Here is a 22,087-nt window from a genome sequence, read left to right as displayed (position 1 = left end):
CGGGTCAGGGTGTCATTCCTTGCGCATCACGAGTCAGTGACCAGTATCGCTACGATTGCAACATATCCGTCTTGGGTCTGTGAGAAAAGAATGAAAGAGAATAGGACAGGACTTCAGGATACCTGAGTTTCATTGAGATTGGAGCCGATGGTCTTTTTTTTCTTTTTTCCCCTTTTTTTCTTGCTGTTTATCATTCACGGCCCCTTTATGCGTACATCGCGACACGACCATGAAGAAACATGGGCACTAGTTGACAAGTAAGGCATATTCGCAATTATTCCACTCCTTATCAGCAAGTCGTCTATTTCTGATGCATAACGCTACTAAGAGATGCCATCGCAATCTACAGCTAAGGTGGGTATATGCATAACACAACGCTCGCAGACCTTGGGTATCCTGGCACATACAGAAGTACAGGAAAAACAAGAACAGAATCTGGGGTATCATGGTTGAGCCTCTCTCTCAAAAGAAAAGGGCCGCGTAGGCGTTGAAAAATCCCACCACACCTTAAGTTCAAGCCTTCTTGGCGGCAACGCCCGCCTCGATGGCGCCGCGGACCAGGGGCAGCAGCTCGTCCGGGTGCGAGATGAAAGGGACGTGGGAGGACTTGATGCTGAAGACGGCGGAGCCGGCGGGGAGCATGGCCTGCATCTGCTGCTGGACGGGGAAGGGCAGCGCGTTGTCGTCCTCGGTGTGGATGTAGGCCTCGGTGACGCCCGCGGCCCAGGGCGAGAACTTGGAGGCGTCGGTGAAGACCTTCTCCGACGTCCAGGTCATGGCCGCGGCCCACTTGTCGGCCTCGGCCGCGGACAGGTCGTTGAAGCCGATCTCCTTGATCTGGGCGGGGTCGCCAGTCACTTTGCCGTCCTGTGTGTTGGAAGAGGGTCAGCGCTTAGGTCACTTGCTTAACTGTAGACGAGATGGAGATGGAAAGGTAGAATGAGAAGAAGAGGCGAAGGGGGAGGGGGGAACTTACCTCGGCAATCATCCAGGGGAAGAAGGTGCCGCCCATGAGGTCCTTGAGCGAGGCGCCCTCGGGGCACATGAAAGCAGCGAGGTAGATGGTCTGGATGACACCGCCCTTCTTGCCCGCTGCCTGGCGCGAGGCGTAGTCGCGGCCCTGGACGGCGTTGCCGGCGACCAGGCCGCCGAGGGAGTGCGACAGGAGGACGACGTCGTTGCCAGCGTCGAGGAGGGGGTCCACGACGGCGGCGGTGGCGGCGACATCCTCGTCGAGGCCGGTCAGGAGATGCCGACGCTGGGCAGGGTCACCTTCCGGGTGTCGTAGCCGGCGCCGGTCAGCTTCGCCATGAAGCCGGTCCACGAGGGGTCGATCTGCCAAGCGCCAGGCACGATGACCACGGTCGGGTTGACGGCGGCGCCGAGGGGGCCGAAGAAGGCCAGGGCGGCCGCGGCCGAGCACAGAGTGAAGCGCATCTTGGGGGTTTGTAATGTAAACGAAAGAGTGTGTAGTAGTGGCTAATGCAATAAAAGAGAGTGGGATCGTCACCTGGTTCGGCAGTGCTGAGCTGGGACTATCGCTAGAGCAAATGCAATGCAGGAACGTCTAAGCGAGGAAGGTCCTTGGGCTAGCTGGCCATACCACGGTCTTTATAAGGCGATCGGCAGTCCTAGCCATCTCGTCGACTTACTGTCCGCAGCAGTCTAGCAGTGATACTCTATATCGCCCTTTCTGATAATTTCCCAGATGGACACAGGACTGCCGCGGCCCCATCTCCTTTCTCGGCCAGAAGCATAACCCAAGCCTCTCGGGGCATGTCTTCCTCTTGCAGCCACCTCTGATAAGCAATGCGACATGGGCTGTCACTTCCTCGGCAAGTGGACGACCGGTGGACAGGCGTAATCCCGAGACTCTGAGATGAGTTGAGTTGTATTTCCGCCTGGCTGGGAGTTCGAGAAGTGAAGCCGAGGGCCGATTTCCGCATCCACCCCTGCCTCTGCTACGGTGCCTACATGTTGGAGCCGTCGAGGAACGATCCGATTGCCAATTTGGAAAGTGTTGGGAGAGAGCGGTCGTTGCCAGGGAGAACCATGGCGGCGCCGGCATGGGCTTCCCTGTTGATCTCGCCCTCGAGAGTCTCAAGGAAGAAAGGCGACCCTGAGGGCGCTTTGGTAAGTGGTAAGGGAACCCATGCATTGCGCCTGAAGTCCCACCGTACTGCATTTGGCCAGTGTGTCGCGGTAAACCCACCATGCCAGGGTTCGCTGCCGGATACTGGCTGTTCAGGCCAGCGCTGCCAGCGTGCACGAGTCATGCGGTTGGGAAAGTGGTCAGATCTGCCAGTTTGGACCAGTTCCAGTTTCATTTCTTTACCTGGTCGCCAAGAGGGAAGGAAGTCTTGGTAGGGATGAAGTTGGAGCGGAGGGCTCTGCATATCTCGACGGTCAGGATAGGATTGAACGACAAGCTTTTTCTGCTTTCTCTCCCACCCTCTCCGGTACATGATTATACCCGCGGGGGTAATAAGTATAGTAAGCTGCATAAGCCATCTCGGCTCACGGCGCGGCGCGGCGCGGCATGGAATGAGGGTGTTGAATTCGCTGTGCCGTACAGGTAGCAACCCAGGAACAGTGGCAGGTAAGCCGAGCAGGGTCGTTCTTAATGCCTAGCCTGCTAGCCTGGCAGGGTTGTGTGGCCTATGGAACCGTTGCAGCTAGCCAGAAGCTAGCCACCTGCAGCTAGTCAAGATGGCCAGCCAGGGTTCAGGGGTCGGCGACACTATCAAGATCCACCCAGGCCAGATGCCCCTCCACTCCGCGGAGCCCCCGGCCACGGGCTCCTTCTTCAGATTCACGATGTAACCAGGAAAACTTCAGCAGCGCGTTGCTGTCTATGCCACGTGCTGTGAGTTGATCCCGCCGTCGTTCGTACTTTTTTCTTCTTCTGGAAAGCCTCACCCACCCATTACTGAACAATGCAGTGACTGAGTGTTCCTTCGATTCGGTACATGGCGGGGCAACACCAACCGCTGATGGGTTGCTTGTTTTCTTTGGCGGGACGAGGAAGCGGCTTGCTGTCAGTCGCACATAAGCGATGCAAAAGGGTGCATAATGCGTGCGTGTTGACAAGCCGTTGGATTTTAGCTGTTGGGCTATGGATCTCACTAACCAACCAGTTTCTCGTGGCCCGACTTGATTCGTCAAAGCGCAGCCAGTCTTCCTCCAGGCTCCTGCCATGTTTCCTCGGGGAGATGGCATCTTTTGATAATGGTTTCTAGTTTAGATTTTAGATAAGTATGTATGGTAGGTAGGTAGGGCTAAATGCCGCCCAGCGATAAGAGTTGGTAGGCTTGCTTTGTGGGCACCGTCCCGATCGTGAAGCGGCCTGGTTGCCCGCATCGGGGCCCTGGGTGGCATCGGTGCCATGAGTCATGGCCATGCCCCCGGGGACTCTTGAAACGCCCATCTGCCGGTAACCGATATTGTGATGATTTTACTGCAGCTGCGCCTCGAGCGTCTTGATGGCGTCGACTAGCTGGTCGGGGATGCTGAGGTACGGGCAGTGGCCCGCCTTGAGTGTGACGGTCTTGGGCTCCGGGCCCAGCTGCGCCGCCATCTGCTGCTGGATGGGGAAGGGCAGAGCGTTGTCGTCCGAGCAGAAAATGTATCCACAAGGGGTCCCGCTAGCCCACGGCTCGTGGCCGCTGGGCGTGGCGAAAAGGCCCGTCGCCGTGTGTGACATCTCCTTGGCCCATTTGGCCTGCTCCTCGCTCGCCAGGTCGTTGAAGGCGACCTGGGGTAGCATTTCAGGAACTCCCACCACGCGGTCTCCCTGTAAGTCCGTACACTGTCAGTCCACATCTTGCGGGAGGGAAGGCCGAAGTAGGAAGGAGGAACGCCATGATAGCGAGGCTCGGGTTTATGGGAAAGACGGAGGACGAGAGGGGAGGATGCCAGATGTCACTTACCTGAACGTTCATCCACGGAAGCGGGTTACCACCCAGCATGTCGAGCAGAGCCTTTCCCTTGGGAATCATGAAGGCCGACAGGTAGATGAGGCCCACGACATTGTCCTGGCCGGCCACCGCGTTGCTGCCGACGAGGCCGCCGGCGGAGTGGCCTACCACCAACGCCTTCTTGCCCTCGCCGGCAAGCTTCTGGAGCACGGCCTGCACGGCAGCGACGTCTTCGGCCAGGCCGGCAAGAGGCAAGTCTGTGCCTCCGACCGTGGGCAGCGGCACGTGGATGGCCTCGAAGCCGGCCGTCTGGAGCCGTTGGACAAGGCCCTCGAACGCCACCGGCTTCTGCCACGCACCTGGCACAATGACAATAACGGGCTTTGACATCTTGAGGGGGGACGGGGGATGGTGCAGTAGTAGGTCAGGTAGGGGTCAGGCGGGAGAGTCTCTTCGGGGCAGTTGTTTCCGAAACTTAACGATAGCTCATTCGGATTGAGAAAGCAGGACGTTGTTATAGTCCCGGAAGTAGAAGCAGAGAGGTCGCCGGCTCGCTTAGAAGACAAGACGAACATGCCACATCCCTTTAATCGCAATCCCCGCAGTGCTGCACCATTGCCGTGCAGCAGACACAGCACGACGTAGACCCTGACAGGCCGTACGGGGAGCGGCCCCAAACACGTTGCATCGGATCCCGGTCTGGTATAGACTCAATGTAGGTACGACCTAATATAGAAGTGGTATCCACCGCACAGACGAAATCGCCTGAGCCCGGCCTGCTAGTCGGTAGCAGTGCTACCCAGGGATGTGCTGCCTGTCAGTAAAGTACGCCTAGCCCGGCGGTGCTTGGACAAAAACAAGTTGGACTTGACGGCTCTCTCCGTCGCTCATGCGATACAGAGAGGAAAACGAAGGCAAACCTCGTTCATCCTTGCCCAACACGGCAGCCAGAAGACAGACAGACGCTTGACACATGACGGCTGATCGGCCTGCATACGTATGCTGCTGGCTTTACTGGGAGGAAGCCAACTCAACATCAACGGCTTCGACATTGCGGGTTGATCAAGAGTATGTACATACATACTGTACATGGGATGAACGGAACGATCGAAAATCCTCGTACATCAGTTCAGGGTCCCCAATGCAATTTGATGTCATTGCCTAGTGGCCGTCTATCGTCAAATCTGACAGGTCCACATCTCCCATATGCAAGGGGGAGGAGACACCTTGTGCAGAGAGATCTCGCAAGGGGAGGGACTCTACATTCTACTACTGGTAGGTATGGGAAGAACCAGGTTCTGGAACCAAGCATGCAGAGTCAAAGCAGAGGATATGCTGAAGGCATGCAGAGCGTATGCAAGGGGCAGTCAGACATTGATTACACGTCCAGACAGGTAAAGTTTCTGCGGTCGGTGGAACGAAGAGGCAACCCCACAGGATCATCATTACAACTTCTCATGCTATTCCGATGGGCCTTGGCAGCCGTGGCCGAGGAGGAGGTATAATGCGGCGGTCTTATAATACGATGGCCATGACACGCACGGGTATCCCTGGAAGAAAAGGTCTTCTCGTTGCTTCTTTATTTGCTTTTAGCCGTCGACTCCATACACAATGACACACACAGCTGGATAGTATCGGTTCCCGTTTTGTTTAAAGATATCTCCGAGCCGGCTGCTTCCTGCTCGAACCGTCCCTCGAGTCGTGGCACCGGAGACCGCACCCGCCTCCGCTCTTCCTCGCCGTCGTCGAAAAGGAACGAGAAGACCAGAAAGACCCGACCGGCAACATGCACAACCCATTCTGGATACGCTCGTTCGTGGCGCGCCGGTACGACGAGGCCGTCGCCAAGGCCGCCTATGTGCAGCACATGGCCGAGGTGGCCGCCACACAGGACCTGAGCGAGGACATCAGGGGGCGCGCACGGTGGCTCACCGTCGGCTTCACCCTCTTCGCCACCGTCGTGGTGGCCATGCGTTTCATCGCGCGCCGGCGGCAGGGTGCCAAGCTCCTGATAGACGACTGGCTGACCGTGGTGACACTGGTGCTTTGCTATGGCAATATGGCCATGAACATGATATGTAAGTTGTTTACATCTACCATGGGAACAAGAACTTTGGCCGGGAAGGGAATGGGAGAAGGGCGAAGAAGATGCGCGAAAAGGGGCTCGATCACCGCCACATGAAATGCAAAGTCGCACCGCATACTCTTCTCAATATCACTGCTGACTATTTCGTATTAGTGATCGATCAGGGAGTAGGACTGCACACTGGCGCCCTAAGCCTGCCCCAGCTCCAAAAATTAAACGAGGTAAGAGACATCCAACGAACAACACCCAAACAGTCACTCAAGGATCCCCCGAAGCTGACATCGTATCCGCAAAGACCCTAGTCGGGGCCGAGATCCTGTACTGCACGGGCGTCAACATGTACAAGATCGCGCTGCTGTACCTGTACTTCCGTCTCTTCCCCACGCGAGACATCCGGCTCGGCTCCTACATCCTCGGCGGCGTCTCGTGCGCGTGGAACGTGGCCTGCGTCTTCGCCGCGGCCTTCCAGTGCCTGCCGCGCGAGAAGCTGTGGCGGCCCTGGCTGCCGGGCGGCTGCATCGACCTGTTCCTGACCCAGCTGGCCATCTCGGTGCCCTGCATGCTGCTCGACGTCGCCATCCTGTGCCTGCCCATGCGCCACGTCTGGAACCTCAAGACCAACCTGACCCAGCGCGTCTGCCTGACCGTCATCTTCCTGCTCGGCTCCTACGTCGTCTTCACCAGCGTCTACCGCTTCGTCATCTTCCTCCAGTACAACAACGACGACAATTCCTGTAAGTCCTCATTGACCCCCCTTTTTTCATGTCTGCTCCTGCTCCTGCTCCTTCTCCTGCTCCCCGTCTCAGCAACTAACAGATCATCAAACCAGTCACCCTCGGCGACGGCATAGCCTGGAACGTCATCGAAATCGCCAGCGGCATCATCTCCGGCTGCCTCCCGACCCTGGGCCCGCTCGTCCGCATCGTCTTCAAGGCCGTGTCCCCGAGCGCGCTGCGGTCGCGCGGCCTGAGCGGCAACAAGTTGGGCGGCGGCAACAGCTCCTCGTACGCCAAGAAGTCGGGCGGCGTCGCGACCATCGGCGGCGGCAACGGCGGTAGCCACGCGCGGCACTCGCGTCCACTGAACGCGTTCGACGACGGCAAGTACGGCGTCATCGACGACGACAACGACGGCCCCGTCCCCTACGGCAGTGGCAGCCGCTCGCGAGGCGGCGGTAGTAGTAGGGCCTTTGACGGCGCGCGCCGCACCAGCGTCTCCGTTACTGTGTCGCATCACCGCGACGGCAGCGGGGATGGCGCCATTGGCTACGCTTCTAGCCACGACGAGATCCCGCTCACGGCCATCGGCAAGGAGACGCACGTCGAGTGGTCGTACGAGACGGCGTCGCAGTACGGAAACCAGACGAAGCCCGGCGAGGCGGTATAAAATTACTCGCCCCACGTGCGCGCGCGCTGTACGAATAAACTGATTGGGAAGAAGATCACGGGACGTTGGCGTTTGGTTTTGGGGGGATTGATGCTTCCTGGTACATGCGCTCACGGCCTTATTTTATTAACTGTATAATATTCAAAATACCCCAGCTTCAGAATCATGGGTAAATTACATACCCATACGGAATTCAAACCGAAAACATTTTTCTTTGTTTATATATTCAAAATCCAGTTTTCATCAGGGTCGTGAGCCCGTTGATTCTAAGTCGTGTATCATGAATCAGGCAACTCACCTATGGATTAGCCTGAGCAAGACCCGCGAAGACACCACAGAAGAGAAGGGGACGCCACATTCAAGTCATGAAGGAAGCAGCAGATTAGAATTCAACGCTGTACGTAACGGGTATCTCTAGAGCGCAAGTGGTCTATCCCTGAACCACACGACATCGCACGATAGTGCTTATTACCATTCGGGGGAGGTCATGGACGATCCATGACCGCCACGGACCCCTTTGAGCGAACCTCGCGAAAAGCACGTGTTCACCCTCCTGCACGTAACCATGATCGACATCCCTTTTCCTCAGGAGTCGACGAAGTTGGCCAGGCTTGAGCAGTTACCAGGCACCGGAGGCTCGATGAAGGCCGTCGCAGAATTCCACCCAAACACACCCGTCCAGGTCTGATTGCTGGTCAGGGGCTCCAGGAGGGCCGTGACGTTGCCGACGACCGGCTGGGGCGCGTGGGGGGCGGCGCTGTTGGAGGTGTTGTAGAGCCGGATGTAGTTGTCGCAGAGGCTCGTGTTGGCGAAGGTGGGCTGGTTGGTGACGTTCCGGATGAAGGTCAAGGGGAACGGCACGACCGTGGGCGAGGGCTGCGTCTGCACCGTCACGTACCGGGCTTCATAGACGGCCGGGTCGGAGAGCTCCGAGTGCAGATACAGGCTGCCATCCGGCAGGCGCTTGTAAGGGTCACAGGGCGGGTCGAACTTCGCTGGCCATATCTGCAGGCCGAGACCTCGCGATCCATCGATGGCACTCTGGGCAGTGGACGTGATCATCATGGTAGGGGCCCATCGGAAATTGCTGTAGCCATTGCCGAGGATGTCGAGGAAGGGAAACTCCAAAGCAGAACGCTTGAAGGAGGAGTTAGTCGTTGAATGTATAACACGGGTTACCAGTCCGATTGTTTACTTACAGAGAAGTCACCCACCGTGAAGTTGTAGGCGGGAAGCTTGAGGTCATGATCGAAGGCCGTCGTGACCATGAGGGGATAATAGCCGTCTGGGAACAAGGGGATGAGACCACGGTAGGCCTTCTCCAAGATGACATACTCCTTGGGGATCATGCCCCGTGCCTGCTCAAGCGGAATGGGCACGATGAGAGTGGTTCCATTCAGTGAGCCCGAGACCAGGTTGGGGTACTGCTGAGCGATTGGATTCGGGCTGGTGGTGTTGCCCACGCAGGATACACACAGCGCCGAGGACACCAGTGCAACAAGAGCGATGAAGCTCTGGAAGAGGAGGGATCGGAATGCCATTTTTGCAACAAGTTGTTCCAGTTCCGCGAGGCTTGAGTTGGTCCCGCCTTGGTCAAGTTGTATGTAACAAGCGATCTGATCAAGATATGGGAAACGGTTCAGGGTTCACAAGAAGACATATTTATACGATTATCAGTAGCCATGCTCCGCTTGAATTGAATGTATGGGAAGCTGGTAGCAGATCCATCAGCGCCAGGGTGATTGTTTTTGGCGACCATGGCGCACCCAGTGATTGTCGCCATCTCATTGAATAGAGACGGCGGTACCTGGGTAGGTAAGCATTAGCCATGTTGTCAGCCCCGGGTCGAGAAGAATCCAAACGGGGCGTCGGTAGGGGGAAACAGGAAGCACGTCACCTCAGACTGGGCTAGACCTGGTCAGCTGGTTAGGCGGTGATGGTGATGGGAAGTTCCATGCGACCATCCGAAGTTTAAAAAGAAACTGCCACCTGTTTCACAGGGCCGGCCTGCCCGTTTCCTCGGGCCCCAGGCGAATTAATCTTGCATCAAGGCACAGAATCTCGACGATACATGAGACGATGGAAGCCAAGTCGACGGCGCATATGGCGTATTCCGTTGTTTTTCGTCGCCTCCCGTAACCAACCGTCTTAGTCATTGATGAGTTGCATTCGCGCAACCGACATCACATCAAGTGATTCTGGATACGGCGCAACTGCATTCTGTAGTAAGAGCCAACATTCTGCCCCAGAACAAATTAGTTGCCCACTTGGGTTGATGGGCTTGAAACGGAACACTCCGTTTCCGAGATCGCCGCCAATGTTTGTGTGCGGGCGGTCTACGGGTTCAGAGATATCCGGAGGCTGAGGCCCACCCCCTCGGATTGGCAACATCCCGTCTCACCTCGAGCGGCTGGGAAACTTTATTCATATTGTGTGCCTGGCATGGCATTCGTCTACTTACGAGGAAAAGAGTTGCATTTCCTTTTTCGACGCCAGGTGACCAGTTGTCGTCATTGGCCGTTAATAAGGAGATCAGCCAGACGCTACTCACGTCGTTCTAGAATAGTATATATACGAAGTTACTAATCATTTGAGCGTTTCCAGATGGAGTATTTGATCTGCAAGTCACCAGCAACATATACATGGTGCTCATTTGATCCTACTCGCGTCATGATGCTCACCGTGCAGTCGACTGCTTTACTACTGCTCATTGGAGACGCCTGCGGCACTGGCTCGAGCAGCAAGTCCAGACGTTTTCCAGGGCTGAGAGCCTGGGACCCGCTACTTCGTCCCGTCGCGACTCAGAATCCAGTCCCAGTGCCAACCCCAGTTTACCCTAGGAGCAGGAGGCAAGTTTTGTGCGATGGATGCAAGTGCCAAACCCGATTCGGGCAATGACTTGGCCTTTGCCTCGCCTAGAAGGGGCTGAAATCATACAGATCTTATAAAAGATCGTAGGCGTGACACATTTCGCGAGCACACCGTAGTAGTGGTCTTGCAAGGCCATCCTGTATCAGACATCGTTAATCGCTATAACGTGACAGTAGGCACAGATGCAGTAAATCAGGTGCTCCAATAGTGCTGGACCAATATACTAATTACCATTGTCAGAAATGCACAATTGGTTTGCACAATGATTGCTTCTTGAGGATAGTCATAGATGCTGCAGAAGTTGCAGCCAGTGTTCGGATTCTTGCAGCGAAGCTAGGTTTCTAGCGGAATATATACACGGTATCGCCTCTTCCTAGTCTCTGTTTACTGTCTGGGCGCGGCAACGGGCTCCCATGCGGTGTGCTTCGGCTTGACCCTGTACGAAAATGTCAGCACTGTCTCAGTATGCAGCCCCCTTGCCGCGGGGAATGGGCAGCATACGTGTTGTAGGGCTTGTAGGCACCCCGTGTCTGGGTGTAGTTGGGAATGGTCTTGTAGTCAGTGTCCTCCCACGCCCGGCGCTTGTAGGCAAGGGCAGGGTCTTGCGAGGGCGCCTTGTCGACGGCGTACGACATCCACGCATGCCAACCGGGCTCGATCTGGGCGGCATCAAAGTCGTGCACCTTGTAGTCAACCCATCGTGTACGCACTGTTCCCGGCGTGTTAGTTACGCTGCTCTGGTTCTCATTCAGGGCGGCCCTCTGCTCGTCGCATAATGGCTCGTTCCGCACGTACGGGGCAATTCATCGAGGTCCTCGAAGTACTTGTTGCCGAATCTGTCCGTGCCGATCAAAGTTCCCGCCTTGGTATCGCCGATGTACTGTAAATCAAAGTCAGAACCATCCTCACGAAGGCCGATTGGTGTCGCCGGGAGGGTGTCAATCGCGTACGTTCATCTGGTGGAAGTAGTCCTGTCGCAAACAGTTAGCAATCTGAGACGTCCCATAAAGCTCCAATCAGGTCGGCATACCCTGATGCCAACCTTCCACAGGTTGCGGACGGTCCTCGTAATGGTCGACATGGTGGGCGAAGCTCAATTGGTGTGGCGGCGCCTCGTTGTCGTGAATGCCCTTTGGTTTAGGTCGACAACATTGTTGGAGTCCGGTGTTTGGCGGATGCACCTGCAGTTGCTTGCCCACCGGAAATTTCTCGGGCCGCTCGTCTGAAGCTGGAACATTGATGCACTTGCAGGTGCTACCTACAGCCTACAGCCTACAGCGCCCAGCCCACTCACTGCGTCATAAGACGCTGATTGGCCAAAGCTCTCTAATGCTCTCAAGGTGACTAAAAAAGCGCCTGGAATATTTCCAATCAGTCGCATTCAAGCCGCATTGAATGGGGGGTGCTTGGCCAGGTCTGCTACACCCTGATGCTTTCGACACATCAATTGCGGTCATGATAATACGTGGTACCTCGCGATGCTGCCAGACGTTGCGGCCAACGATTCTTCGCTCAGCAGTCCGTCCCAACAGGGTTCAATGCCGACGCTTCTCGATGCCCTCGAGTGCAGCGCCTGCCAGTAGCCCCCGGGCTCTGCAGGCATGCTTGCACCATTCGTCAACGAACTCGACAAGATTGCGCCCTCCTTCCAGATTCATGGCTCGCAAATCCAAGTCATCAGAACCCCTGCCGACTTCTACGAGACTCTAAAAGCCAAAATCAGATCCGCCAAGACCCGCGTCTTCTTGTCGACACTATACATTGGGAAGTCTGAGAAGGAGTTGGTATGGACCACCTCGTAGCCGGCCGGTCTCTTTCGCATCCGTACTGACCATTCCTGGTGAAGATTGCGACGTTGCAAGAAGCCTTGCGCGCCAACCCAAAACTCACACTGAGCATCTTGACCGATGCGTTACGAGGAACTCGAGAAGCGCCCAACCCGTCATGCGCGTCACTACTCGCCCCCCTCATCACCGAGTTCGGGCCCGAACGAGTCGAGATTCGAATGTACCATACTCCGAACCTGACAGGACTTCGGAAAAAGCATGTCCCCACGAGGATCAACGAAGGATGGGGACTACAGCACATGAAGCTATACGGTGTTGACGACGAGATTATTCTGTCTGGCGCCAATCTGTCGTCTGACTACTTCACCAACCGGCAGGATCGCTACCATCTGATTTCGTCAAGGGGAATCACCGAATACTTTGCGCGACTCTACGCAGGGGTGACCTCTCTCAGCTTTCGAGTCGAGCCTTCGGAGGAAGCTGCCGGGTTCACTCTGCAATGGCCGTCCACGAATACTGCGCCGTCGCCATTGGAGAAGCCTGCCCAATATGTTGCGAAAGCAACCAAGGTCATGAATAGCCTCATTACCCCGCACAGTACAACTCAGGTCACTGAGGCCAAAGACGGCCAGGCCTCCGACACTACGATATTCATGCTCGCTCAACTGTCCCAGTTACTAAAGCCAGATACCTCGACCGAGCTACCAGCCGTGACCCACGTATTGAAAACGCTCGCGGCTCCTCAGTACGCCGGGTCATCCTGGACATTTACCGCCGGATACTTCAACCCGGCGCCGTCACTGACGCAGCTCCTCATGTCTTCTGCCTCGACCAACTGTACCGTCATAACAGCTTCGCCTCAGGCCAACGGATTCTACGGATCCAAGGGCGTGTCGGGCATGCTTCCTGACGCGTACACGTATCTGGCGCGACGCTTTCTCATGGCCATCAAGCAGCAGAAGCGCGAGTCCGACATCACGCTGAAGGAGTGGCGGAAGGGCACAGTCGGCGAGCCGGAGGGATGGACATACCATGCCAAGGGTCTGTGGGTCACGCTTCCGAACGAGAGCGGCCCCTCGATGACCGTGGTGGGGAGCTCGAACTACACCAAGCGAAGCTACTCGCTGGACCTCGAAGCCGGGGCCCTGGTCGTGACGGAGAACGCCGATCTGAAGAAGCGCCTGGCCGACGAGCAGAAGTGGCTGCAAGAGTACGCCGCGCCCGTCACGATCGACGACTTGGCCAAGACCGAGAGGAGGGTGAGCTTCAAGGTTCGTATGGCCATGTGGTTTGTGCAGCTGGTGGGCGGTGCCCTGTAGGCCGACCGCGACGAGCTAAGCACGCGACTACTCCGGTTTTGTTTTGGGGCCTAACCGGGTGTGCTCTTTTTTGGTCACGATCTGCCAAGCTGAACCTGTATTAATACTGTAAAACGTGTAACCCCAGCCTATATAAGATACCCCCTATATATATTATCTGGCATACATACATGATACCCCGACTCTACTTCTACTAGCGAGGAACAAGGGGTCCGCTGTACAGCCTTATGGACGAATTCCAAGCATTCGTCTTTCCAGGAAACCCCAAAAGCCATGGGCGGAAATAAACCCTGCCACTTACTTCCGCCGAGGTGGGAGGCTACAGCTTGACGGCCGACAGCTTCAGATATTGCAAAGCAAGGGTGACTGATACTGCTGCAAACACTCAACTGGGCTGCCAATAACCCCATCTTCCTCCTGCCGTCGATGAAACCCGCACTAGGACTCCATTATTCACGTCGACGATAAACCCCGGCTTCTCGGAACTGCGGAGAATGCATACATACAAACAAGGGTTCGGCCGTTAGGTAAGCATGCGGTAGAAAGAAGCTTCTCCTGCTACACAACCCGTCCTTCCCCATTTGGAATGCGACGCATGAACCCCCATCGGGCAACCACCATGCTATTTTCGGGCGTCGCATGAAACAAGTGAAAATCCGGGGGGAAAGATAGACACGATTTGCAGCTGAACCCGCCGTGTCGGATACCGTCTCGCCGGGTTTCCTCTTCCGGACGGCATGTGCATGCCCAGGCCTGCGCAGATTGGTGGCATGTACTGTCAAAGCTATCGCGTGTCACAACCACCCCAAGACCAAGACCAAGACCCAAGACCGCCCCGGAAAATTAGGCTATATCGAATGGATATACGCAAGGGTGGTAGGTGTCCTATACTTACATATACGAGGTCCAGGTTTCTCTCACTTCATAGATATTCAATAAGTGTGCCATCATCACATCTCAATTTCGATAAAAAAGAAACCCAACACGGCGAAGCAAACCCGTTTACTAATACCATGTCCACTCTCATGTCTATAAATAATAAAAGTCGTATCTCTTGAGATGACGATCTTCGTTCAATTGCCCCCAACCAGCCACCACCCACTGCCAACTGTCGTGCCGCTCCATAAATTTTCCCACATCCTGGGCCTGCAAAGGGGGTCTGGCCCAACGGCGCCGCAGCAGCCCGGTAAGGATATCGGGGCGTGAAAGAAAACGAAATTGTAGTACAATAGCTGTATGAAGAAGAGATTCCCAGTTCCTGATTTTTGATTCACTCCCATCGATCAGCACTTTCATACCGGGAAAATCTTCATCTTCCCTCTTCCTCCCTCATCTTCGCCATCAGCACCCGCACCAGTACCAACACCACAGCCACCACCACCAAGACCACGATGGCCACCTCCTCAACCCCCCACAGCCGCAGCGGCCTCTCCTCCGTCCTCCTCCTCCTCCTCACCACCATCTTCACCTTCGCCGCCCTCGTCTCCGCGCGCCCCCTCACCACCACCAGCTCCCGCTCAACATCACCCATATCCTTATCCCTCGGCCTAACCGGCGCCGTCGCCGAGGCCCCCGGAGCACCACTACACCTGGCCCCGTTCCCCAACGAGAACAGCACCGACGCCCACATCATCCCGGACGAGTACATCATCACGCTGGTGCCGGACTCGTCGTACGCGCAGCTCGACGCCTTCATGACGGAGACGTACGGCGCCCCCTTGACGCCGACCGCGTCGACGTCCTCGTCAGGCCCAGCGACCCCCCGCGCTTCGACTCGTACCTCTGGGCCCACGGCGTCAGCGCCGGCTGGATCTACCAGGTCCGCACCTTCCCCGGCACGAAGCAGGTCTCGCATAATGGCTACGCCCAGGCCGCTGCTCCAAGGGGGTGGTAGAGGAGGGTGCGAGGCAAGCGTAATAATGTTTCTCGTCTCGAGCGGAAATCTGAAGTAATTCAGGGAGCGAAGGAATCAATTGGTATCATCATGTTTGGGAAAATGGGGTGGGAACACAGAACCATCGAATGCGAAGTTAGACATTATACACTTCGAGAGCAACATCGTTCTATTACTGGCCCAACGAGAGCCAACCTCGGAAACTCATAGCCCGCCATTCCCACGACTTGGAAGAAAACCAAAAGTCTCCTGTCAGCGGGGTAATACATAACGATATGCCTTAACATGCCACATTGACCAACCATAACCTGCCCGCGTGGCTGTGGCCCTGTCTCTTCTTCCCCGGCTCGAGCCCGGGTGCATCAATCCAAAGTTTTCTGCGCTACATGCTCATCATCCGCGGTAAATGTCGCCCTAGTTCCCCAACGAGAACTTACAATGCATCAATGTAGACTTTGGATACAGGAATTTACCGAGGTGAAGGGGAGTGAAGGAAGTGTAGGGGAGTAAAGAGGGTGGATGGGGTGAAGATGAGAGAGAGGAGGGATTCGGAGGAAGGAGAAGGACAAGGAGCACGGGAGGGTAGGTATTTAACACGAATAGAGACGCGGGATACGTGTTGGAGGTAGGTGACGAGGCGGGGACGGGAACAGGGGCAGGGGCGAGGACAGGGATGAGGATGTGAATGGCTGCAGGGATGTGGTCGTAAAGGGTTGGATGGAGGCTAAGGTGATGCTAATTGTCCCGTCTGATTAAATTGTGATAGGGGCATGGGGCTGCAAGAGAAGTTGATGAACGATGGGGGATGATGAAGGGCGCTGGAAAGAGTGCATGGGTATATTGGAGGCATGGGCTTTAGTGCTAAAGATCAAAAAGGTTCTATTGTGTGGAGGGGGTATAAGGAATTTTGGGCAAAAGCAGCAAGGATGGAGGTTTTGATGGGATGGCTGTAAAGGATGGGACAGGGAGGGGTATGATATGGTAGAGTGGACGATTCAATAGTGTAGGGCTGCTTCCTTTTCTTCGAGAGCCGATCCATTCCATTTTCATGATGCCATCCGGGAAACAAGCATTTGTTCTCACCCTAGCACCAGGGAACACAACTCAGAGGATCAGTAGCGGGAAATATGTGAAGTGGATACGAATGGGATCTGCGTGGAAGGGGACGTGATAGTATTAAAGGTGCTAGGTTCTGGGTCAGGGATAGTAAGGCAAGGATGCGGGAAATGTTGAAGGCTGCGAGGTATGTACATGGTAGGCGTGCTATGTGAGGGAATGGGGCGGGTGCTAGGTATCTGGGTATGTAGGTCATGATGTGCGATGAATAAGATGAAGGAATTGGACTGAGTGTGGGGAGACGAAGAGGTGATGATGGTAAAGCAGTACGATGTGATGGGATTGAGAGGCAGTGATGAGATTGGGATTGTCGTAGGGCTGTGACTGTGAGGAGCTGTGAGATGGGGATCGAGGTAGGGCAGGGCGTACAAAAGTAGGAGCTGGGGCACTAGTGTCTGGTGATGTTATGATAGGCAAGCTTGGGTGTGTATGTGGTGGCATGAAGGGAACTGGTGGTGCATTCGGGATAGTGATAGGCAAGGTGAGGTGAGGGGCTGTTGGAGGCGGGGCTGGTGTAAGTCATGCAAGGCAGGCTAGGTATGGTAGGCGAGAGGGCGAGAGGGAGGGAAAAGGACGGGAAAGGCTACTGGTACGATGGGCACTGGGTCAATGACGGGTTTAGGGAGGTAAAGTGCGATATGAGAGCGAATGTGTTGGCCAGGGCAGACAGAGGCTTTTGTGATGTGGCGTGTTGGGGGTGGGGCAGTGGCATTCGGATTCGAAGAGTGTTGTGAGAGGGTATGCTGTGAGGGGCTTGGGGCTGGTGGTTGGGCAAGTGAAGGAGGGGCAGCGAGGAAGGGACGGGCAAGTCGATCTTGGGCTGTGGCTGTGGCTGATTGACGTGGGACGAACAGGAGGGATGGGATCTGCAAAAGCAGCTGAATAAGGTTGTGTGTGTTTTGGGGACGAAGACGGGAGCAAGGACGGGGCCGAGAACGGGGACGGGAACGGGAACGGGAAAGAGATGGAAAGGCGTGATGTTGCTGATAGTGTCTTGTGTTGGCTGGCTGGACGAAGAAGTAGTGGGAGTCAGAACGATATTTGTATTCACAAACCCCAAAGCCCAGAGAGCCGACTTTGGGCGCTTGTCCCAGCTCCATTTCGATTCAAGGAGTTCAGCGAGGTTGCTGTGAGCGGGTAAACGGTACGGAGCTGCGCCCTGCTGGCGGTTTCAAGATATGGGGATGCCAACATGCCTTTCTCACGATGCAGAGCGGGCTATGTGCCGGCCTAAGCGGTTGGGGTGGCATCGCGGGCGGTGTGTTTAAGCTTGAAGTTACCTGCCTACTCTATTCGAGATCCGCCAGGCATGTAAGTAAGATCTGAGCTGTCAGGGTGGTGTGTGAGTGACCAAAGGTTGCGCTGATGTGCGACAAGGGGCGGGGAGAGATGGTGGGGGCCAGGGTCCTCTCCAAGCCGACTGCAACTCTGTGTGGGTGCTCGCTCGGCAAAGGCGGCGCGCTGGTTGGCGGCAGGTGAATTAGGACTCGGTGCTGACTGGTTACCTGAGGATGTCTCGACTCCGGGCATGCAACCTTAACTTAAAGTGCCTCATTGGGTGGTATCGAAGGTCGTCTGGGAAATGGCCGTGATGGCTTCAGCTAGGAACATACAGGGGATGGCAGGGGACGATAGTGGGGGTGTTGAGCTTCTGCGGCTTCTCGAAGCAGTGGAGACGACGGGAAGAACACCACTAAGAGAGCCTAAGAGAGCCTAGGAGAGCCTAGGAGAGCCTAGGAGAGCCTAGCAGCGCCCAGGGGAAAGCCTAAGAGCTTAAGCTCCCGCAGCCGTTTCCTCCTTTAGGCAACTGGCTCGAGCTCAGCGATGCAGATCATACCGTCTGCGCATCACCCATCCCTGCAACCGTTTCAGGTCAATTCAATGCGATGAGGGGAAAGAGTCTCAAAAATGCCAAGAGCGCCTCTTGGAATGGAGGCTGAGATGCTGGAAAGGCTTCTTGACCGGCCCATGATGCCTATAATCTATAATATGCGTCAAATAGAAGCCTCACTTATAACATGCTGGGCCTTGTTTGTGACACTCGGGTGGGAATGTCCAAGACTTATCCAAGACTTATCACCATGCGATGCCCCCATCCAGCGGTTGGCTCGGCTCGGCTCGGTTTGCCGTCCTTTTACCATTCAATTGCAATTCGCATATTTCATTATAAGAAAGTCTCGAGTGCCCCAAGGCGCATCTCTACTCAAGGGCCAAATACTGTCCTCGTTCCCTTGATCCTCCTCTTAGTCGGCATCGATTGATTGCCTGTACACTGGCAATTTCCCATGGCCATAGCCGGATATAATTATTTTGAATGGATAATTCTGTATTTTGAATATACATCTCCTGGATGCTCCTCTCTTCAGTTCCTGCTGTAGTGTACTGTTGTTTATACCCAAAAAGCCGGCATCATAAAAAGAATGACCGACAAACCCGGAACCAGACGCCCACCTCTACCAGACGCCTCTATTATCGATTACAAAGAAGTCGAAGGTAAGTGTATGTGTTGTTTCAATCCCCAACCTGCAACGAACGCCTAACAAGCTCCAACCCCATGCAGTGAACAAACACGCTTGCTAACCCAAACGCCAATGCCAAAAAGCAAGAAGCAAAAATAATACAAACAGACAAAGCAAATGTTTCCTCGTTCAGAGGAGCTGTGTGTGTATCGAGCCTCCCCAGGACTCCTTCCTGTTCTGTCGATGTTGTCCCCTCTATACCCCGAAATGACTAAAACGTGAACAAGCCACTTCGTCTCTTGCCCATCGGCCAGATGCAAAGCGCCGCCAGGAACAGACCGACCGTGATGCCCACGGCGATCTGAATCATGCTGGCAGCCACATTGAATACAATGTTCTGCAGGTCGTTGGGTTGAGCCACGGGTACAGTCGTGGTGCCGTTGACTACCTGAGTCGAGTTGGTGATTTGGTTGGCCGTGCTGAGTCCGCTCAAGATGCTACCGGCTGAAAAAAGTCACAATCGTTAGCCATCAGATGCGCCAAAATCCAAGCCGGAAAAGACAGGGTCCACTTACTCGCAGCCAGACCACTGGGCACTTGAACAAATATAGAAGGCAGCAGAAATGCCGCGGCTACTCCGTGACGAAGCCTGCTGTAGCTGTTGGCCAATATGCCGACTGTGAGAATAGTTAGCAAGATGCTTTTGAGCGTTTGTATATAGGCGCGACAAGTATACTAACCAGTGAAAGAACCCAACATGTTGCTGATTTGGGGGCAGCTTTGAACCGTAGCCCACTGAAGTAGTTCACGGTGTAACCCGCCACAGAGACGACGACCATGACGGGCATCTGCTTATACTTGGCTTGATTGGCAACCTGTGAAACCAAACGTTAGCTTACACATATTCTTAAGAATAGTCATTGGCATAGATGCCGATAAGAACGAGACGGCCAGACATACCGATAGACATAGGGCGAACAACGGGACGAAGAAGAAGTTCCATCGCCAGTTAAGCTGATTGCTGCATGTCGTAGAGGATACAGCGTTGTCGTCCATTGCGCCGTAGATTGTGACGCCCACGGTGATTCCGAATCCAAGCACGAGCGAATAGAGCATGGCATGCACCATCCGAATAGAACCCGAAACGATGGCCCTTGATTGCAATTCCAATGCGGCGGTCAAGAAGAGGTATCCGGGCAAGATCAAGGCGATGGAGCTTTGCGCCAGGGCCGAAAAGCAGAATGTGTTCCCGCCTTGAATGCTTCCGAATGCTCGTGCCAAGAAACTGGTGATGACTGATGCCGTAATCTCAAAGACGTTGGCGTATAGGTCCGATCTTGGCGCCACAGCCAGCTGCAGGAAACCAACAATGCAACCCAACACAAACGCAACGGGCATGTCAATAAAGCGCGCCTGGAATGCGAAAGGGCCGACGAATGCGCTCGCGAACCCATAGGCGATGATTCGCACCCAGACCGGGAATTTGGTCTTTCCCTTGTTGATCTCGTCCAATCGGCCGATGGCGTCGTCCAAGGAGACAATGTCGTGCAGAACTTCCTTGTAGATCTCGTGGATGTCCTTCAGTTTGCCCAAGTCCAGTCCCTGGTTCAGTCGTACGAATCGGACTTCGGCCGTGTGTGTCGCTTTGTCGTCGAAGGAGATGAGCATGCAGCCAGGCAAGTACAGGAATTGGCAGTCGATTTCCAACACCCTCGCCGTCATGCGCAGATACTCTTCCAGGCGATGCGTCGGTGCACCATAAAGCATCAATGCCCTGCATAGCTTAATGATGTACTCCTGCCGCTTCAAGATATCGGCGACATGGATCGTAATCTTGGCCTCGTCCGCCATACGGTTCTTGCCCAGCAACGTCTTGATCTTGCCACTATGGGTTCGATTGTGCTTGGGGCGCTTCGGTGGCTTGCCGCCGTAGGGGCTGGGGCTGTTGCTGTTGTCGCGCGGTTTCTCGTTGGGGTTTGCCAAGATCGCAGAAGCTTTCGCCAGAGTAGCTAAAGTGTCCTGGGAAGCATTCTTGTTTTGGTCGTACCATTTGCGCCGAGTCGGCGTAGCAGTTCCGGAAGAGCCAGGGGTTGTATACCCACTGAATGTCTTGCCCTGCATTGGACCGTCCGGTACACGATATAGTTTTAGCAGATGAGATAAAACACCTTCGCGGGGATGACCATGATGCAGTGATGTTTCGAAGTCCGAAGCGTAGCCGGCTGGAGAATTGTTCCCGGGCACTCGCGCCAATGGCAGCTTCTCCGACGTTTCCAGAAGCGTGTCCGGGGAGAGCGTATGGAACTTGACAAGGTCGTAAGCTGCCGCGTTGTGATTACGCCGCTCCACCGAATTCATACGTTCCAATGCAGCCCCTTGTCCGTCCCGGTCCATTTCTTCCAGTGGTAAATTAATCCTAGGGATTAGCTCCCCAGAGCTGTTCACGGTGGCTTCGGAATCAAGGGACGCCCGCCGTGATGATGGAGCGGAGTGGGACGAGCCGAGCATGTTGGCTGCTACTTCTTGCGCCCGTTGGTGAGCTGCAATGGCCGAGACGGCGGCAGGGGAGAGTGGTTCCTGCGGCGTGAGCGCGTCGGCGTCTAGGACGGAGTTGTAGGAGCTTCCCCGCAAGAGGGAAGGCCGAGGCCTTCTTACGGGGGAGAGATTGCGTTGTTGCTTTTCATCATTGTCGTCAATGGGTGAAGGTATCTCACGGGGCGGCTCACCACCGACCATGCTGTTGAACCGGACCCGGCCCTTTTCTTTCTTCACGCCATTGTTCGTGGCTGGTGAGGTTGCCGCGGGAGGTGAGTTGTCCGCCATTGGTTGAGAGATGGGTGGTTCAACCACCACCAGAACCCTAAAATTACCACTGAATGAGCAAGTGGCAGGGCGAGGTCTCAAGAACTGTTTTGGCTGTTGGATGTAATCAGATACGATATGGAGACAAAGGGGTTTCTCGACAAGCAGATGCTAAAGTCGGTTCAGATAAAGGAGTTGCTCCTATTACAGTGTCGATCGGTTTGGTGGCCAGGTACCGATGATCGTCGAGGAAAAAACTGGACAAGGAAGATCAAGGTAACCTAAATCTGGTGGGCTAACCGGAACAGCATCAAAGACAAGAGACGACTAGCATCGAGCAATACGATGGGGAATATGCTTCTGGCTTGAGTACGAGGGCTATGGGAGCAAGGAGACGGCCGAGTTTTGTGAAAAGGGAAAGGAGAGCGGTAGTAGTCACCCAGATCAGCA

At 55.2% G+C, this 22,087-nt stretch overlaps 9 protein-coding genes across 9 annotated transcripts; 3 read left to right on the top strand and 6 right to left on the bottom strand.

The window, feature by feature from the left end:
• Nucleotides 1-513: 513 nt before the first annotated feature.
• PG997_013528 (Alpha/Beta hydrolase protein) lies at nt 514-1,437 on the bottom strand (the record flags this gene model as incomplete). The annotated part of the gene is made up of 3 exons (XM_066817842.1): nt 514-867; nt 977-1,258; nt 1,354-1,437. 3 exons carry the CDS (start codon nt 1,435-1,437, stop codon nt 514-516), a joined length of 720 nt encoding a protein of 239 aa, XP_066663534.1.
• Nucleotides 1,438-3,454: 2,017 nt separating this feature from the next.
• Nucleotides 3,455-4,307, bottom strand: PG997_013527 (uncharacterized protein; the record flags this gene model as incomplete). Its single annotated transcript, XM_066817841.1, has 2 exons — nt 3,455-3,793; nt 3,930-4,307. The coding sequence occupies 2 exons, from the start codon at nt 4,305-4,307 to the stop codon at nt 3,455-3,457; spliced, it is 717 nt and encodes a 238-aa protein (XP_066663533.1).
• A 1,396-nt stretch (nt 4,308-5,703) lies between these two features.
• PG997_013526 (uncharacterized protein) lies at nt 5,704-7,389 on the top strand (the record flags this gene model as incomplete). The annotated part of the gene is made up of 3 exons (XM_066817840.1): nt 5,704-5,995; nt 6,258-6,737; nt 6,833-7,389. The coding sequence occupies 3 exons, from the start codon at nt 5,704-5,706 to the stop codon at nt 7,387-7,389; spliced, it is 1,329 nt and encodes a 442-aa protein (XP_066663532.1).
• A 585-nt stretch (nt 7,390-7,974) lies between these two features.
• Nucleotides 7,975-8,930, bottom strand: PG997_013525 (uncharacterized protein; the record flags this gene model as incomplete). The annotated part of the gene is made up of 2 exons (XM_066817839.1): nt 7,975-8,526; nt 8,589-8,930. 2 exons carry the CDS (start codon nt 8,928-8,930, stop codon nt 7,975-7,977), a joined length of 894 nt encoding a protein of 297 aa, XP_066663531.1.
• A 1,714-nt stretch (nt 8,931-10,644) lies between these two features.
• PG997_013524 (uncharacterized protein) lies at nt 10,645-11,341 on the bottom strand (the record flags this gene model as incomplete). The annotated part of the gene is made up of 5 exons (XM_066817838.1): nt 10,645-10,696; nt 10,762-10,969; nt 11,056-11,140; nt 11,211-11,231; nt 11,291-11,341. The coding sequence occupies 5 exons, from the start codon at nt 11,339-11,341 to the stop codon at nt 10,645-10,647; spliced, it is 417 nt and encodes a 138-aa protein (XP_066663530.1).
• A 502-nt stretch (nt 11,342-11,843) lies between these two features.
• On the top strand, nt 11,844-13,366 carry PG997_013523 (Cdp-diacylglycerol-glycerol-3-phosphate 3-phosphatidyltransferase; the record flags this gene model as incomplete). The annotated part of the gene is made up of 2 exons (XM_066817837.1): nt 11,844-12,044; nt 12,107-13,366. Coding segments are annotated over 2 exons (1,461 nt in total), but the record flags the coding sequence as incomplete, so codon positions are not given.
• Nucleotides 13,367-14,757: 1,391 nt separating this feature from the next.
• Nucleotides 14,758-15,260, top strand: PG997_013522 (uncharacterized protein; the record flags this gene model as incomplete). Its single annotated transcript, XM_066817836.1, has 2 exons — nt 14,758-15,071; nt 15,116-15,260. 2 exons carry the CDS (start codon nt 14,758-14,760, stop codon nt 15,258-15,260), a joined length of 459 nt encoding a protein of 152 aa, XP_066663528.1.
• Nucleotides 15,261-16,909: 1,649 nt separating this feature from the next.
• PG997_013521 (uncharacterized protein) lies at nt 16,910-17,476 on the bottom strand (the record flags this gene model as incomplete). The annotated part of the gene is made up of 2 exons (XM_066817835.1): nt 16,910-17,383; nt 17,432-17,476. 2 exons carry the CDS (start codon nt 17,474-17,476, stop codon nt 16,910-16,912), a joined length of 519 nt encoding a protein of 172 aa, XP_066663527.1.
• A 1,630-nt stretch (nt 17,477-19,106) lies between these two features.
• Nucleotides 19,107-21,658, bottom strand: PG997_013520 (uncharacterized protein; the record flags this gene model as incomplete). Its single annotated transcript, XM_066817834.1, has 4 exons — nt 19,107-19,339; nt 19,411-19,512; nt 19,572-19,710; nt 19,796-21,658. The coding sequence occupies 4 exons, from the start codon at nt 21,656-21,658 to the stop codon at nt 19,107-19,109; spliced, it is 2,337 nt and encodes a 778-aa protein (XP_066663526.1).
• Nucleotides 21,659-22,087: the final 429 nt, after the last annotated feature.

The sequence above is a fragment of the Apiospora hydei genome, assembly GCF_038363865.1.
Source record: "Apiospora hydei strain CBS 114990 chromosome Unknown utg000009l_segment0_segment0, whole genome shotgun sequence".
NCBI classification, from domain to species: Eukaryota; Fungi; Ascomycota; class Sordariomycetes; order Amphisphaeriales; family Apiosporaceae; genus Apiospora; species Apiospora hydei.
The sequence above is the reverse complement of the archived record's forward strand: the minus strand, read 5'-3'. Positions and strand labels throughout refer to the sequence as shown.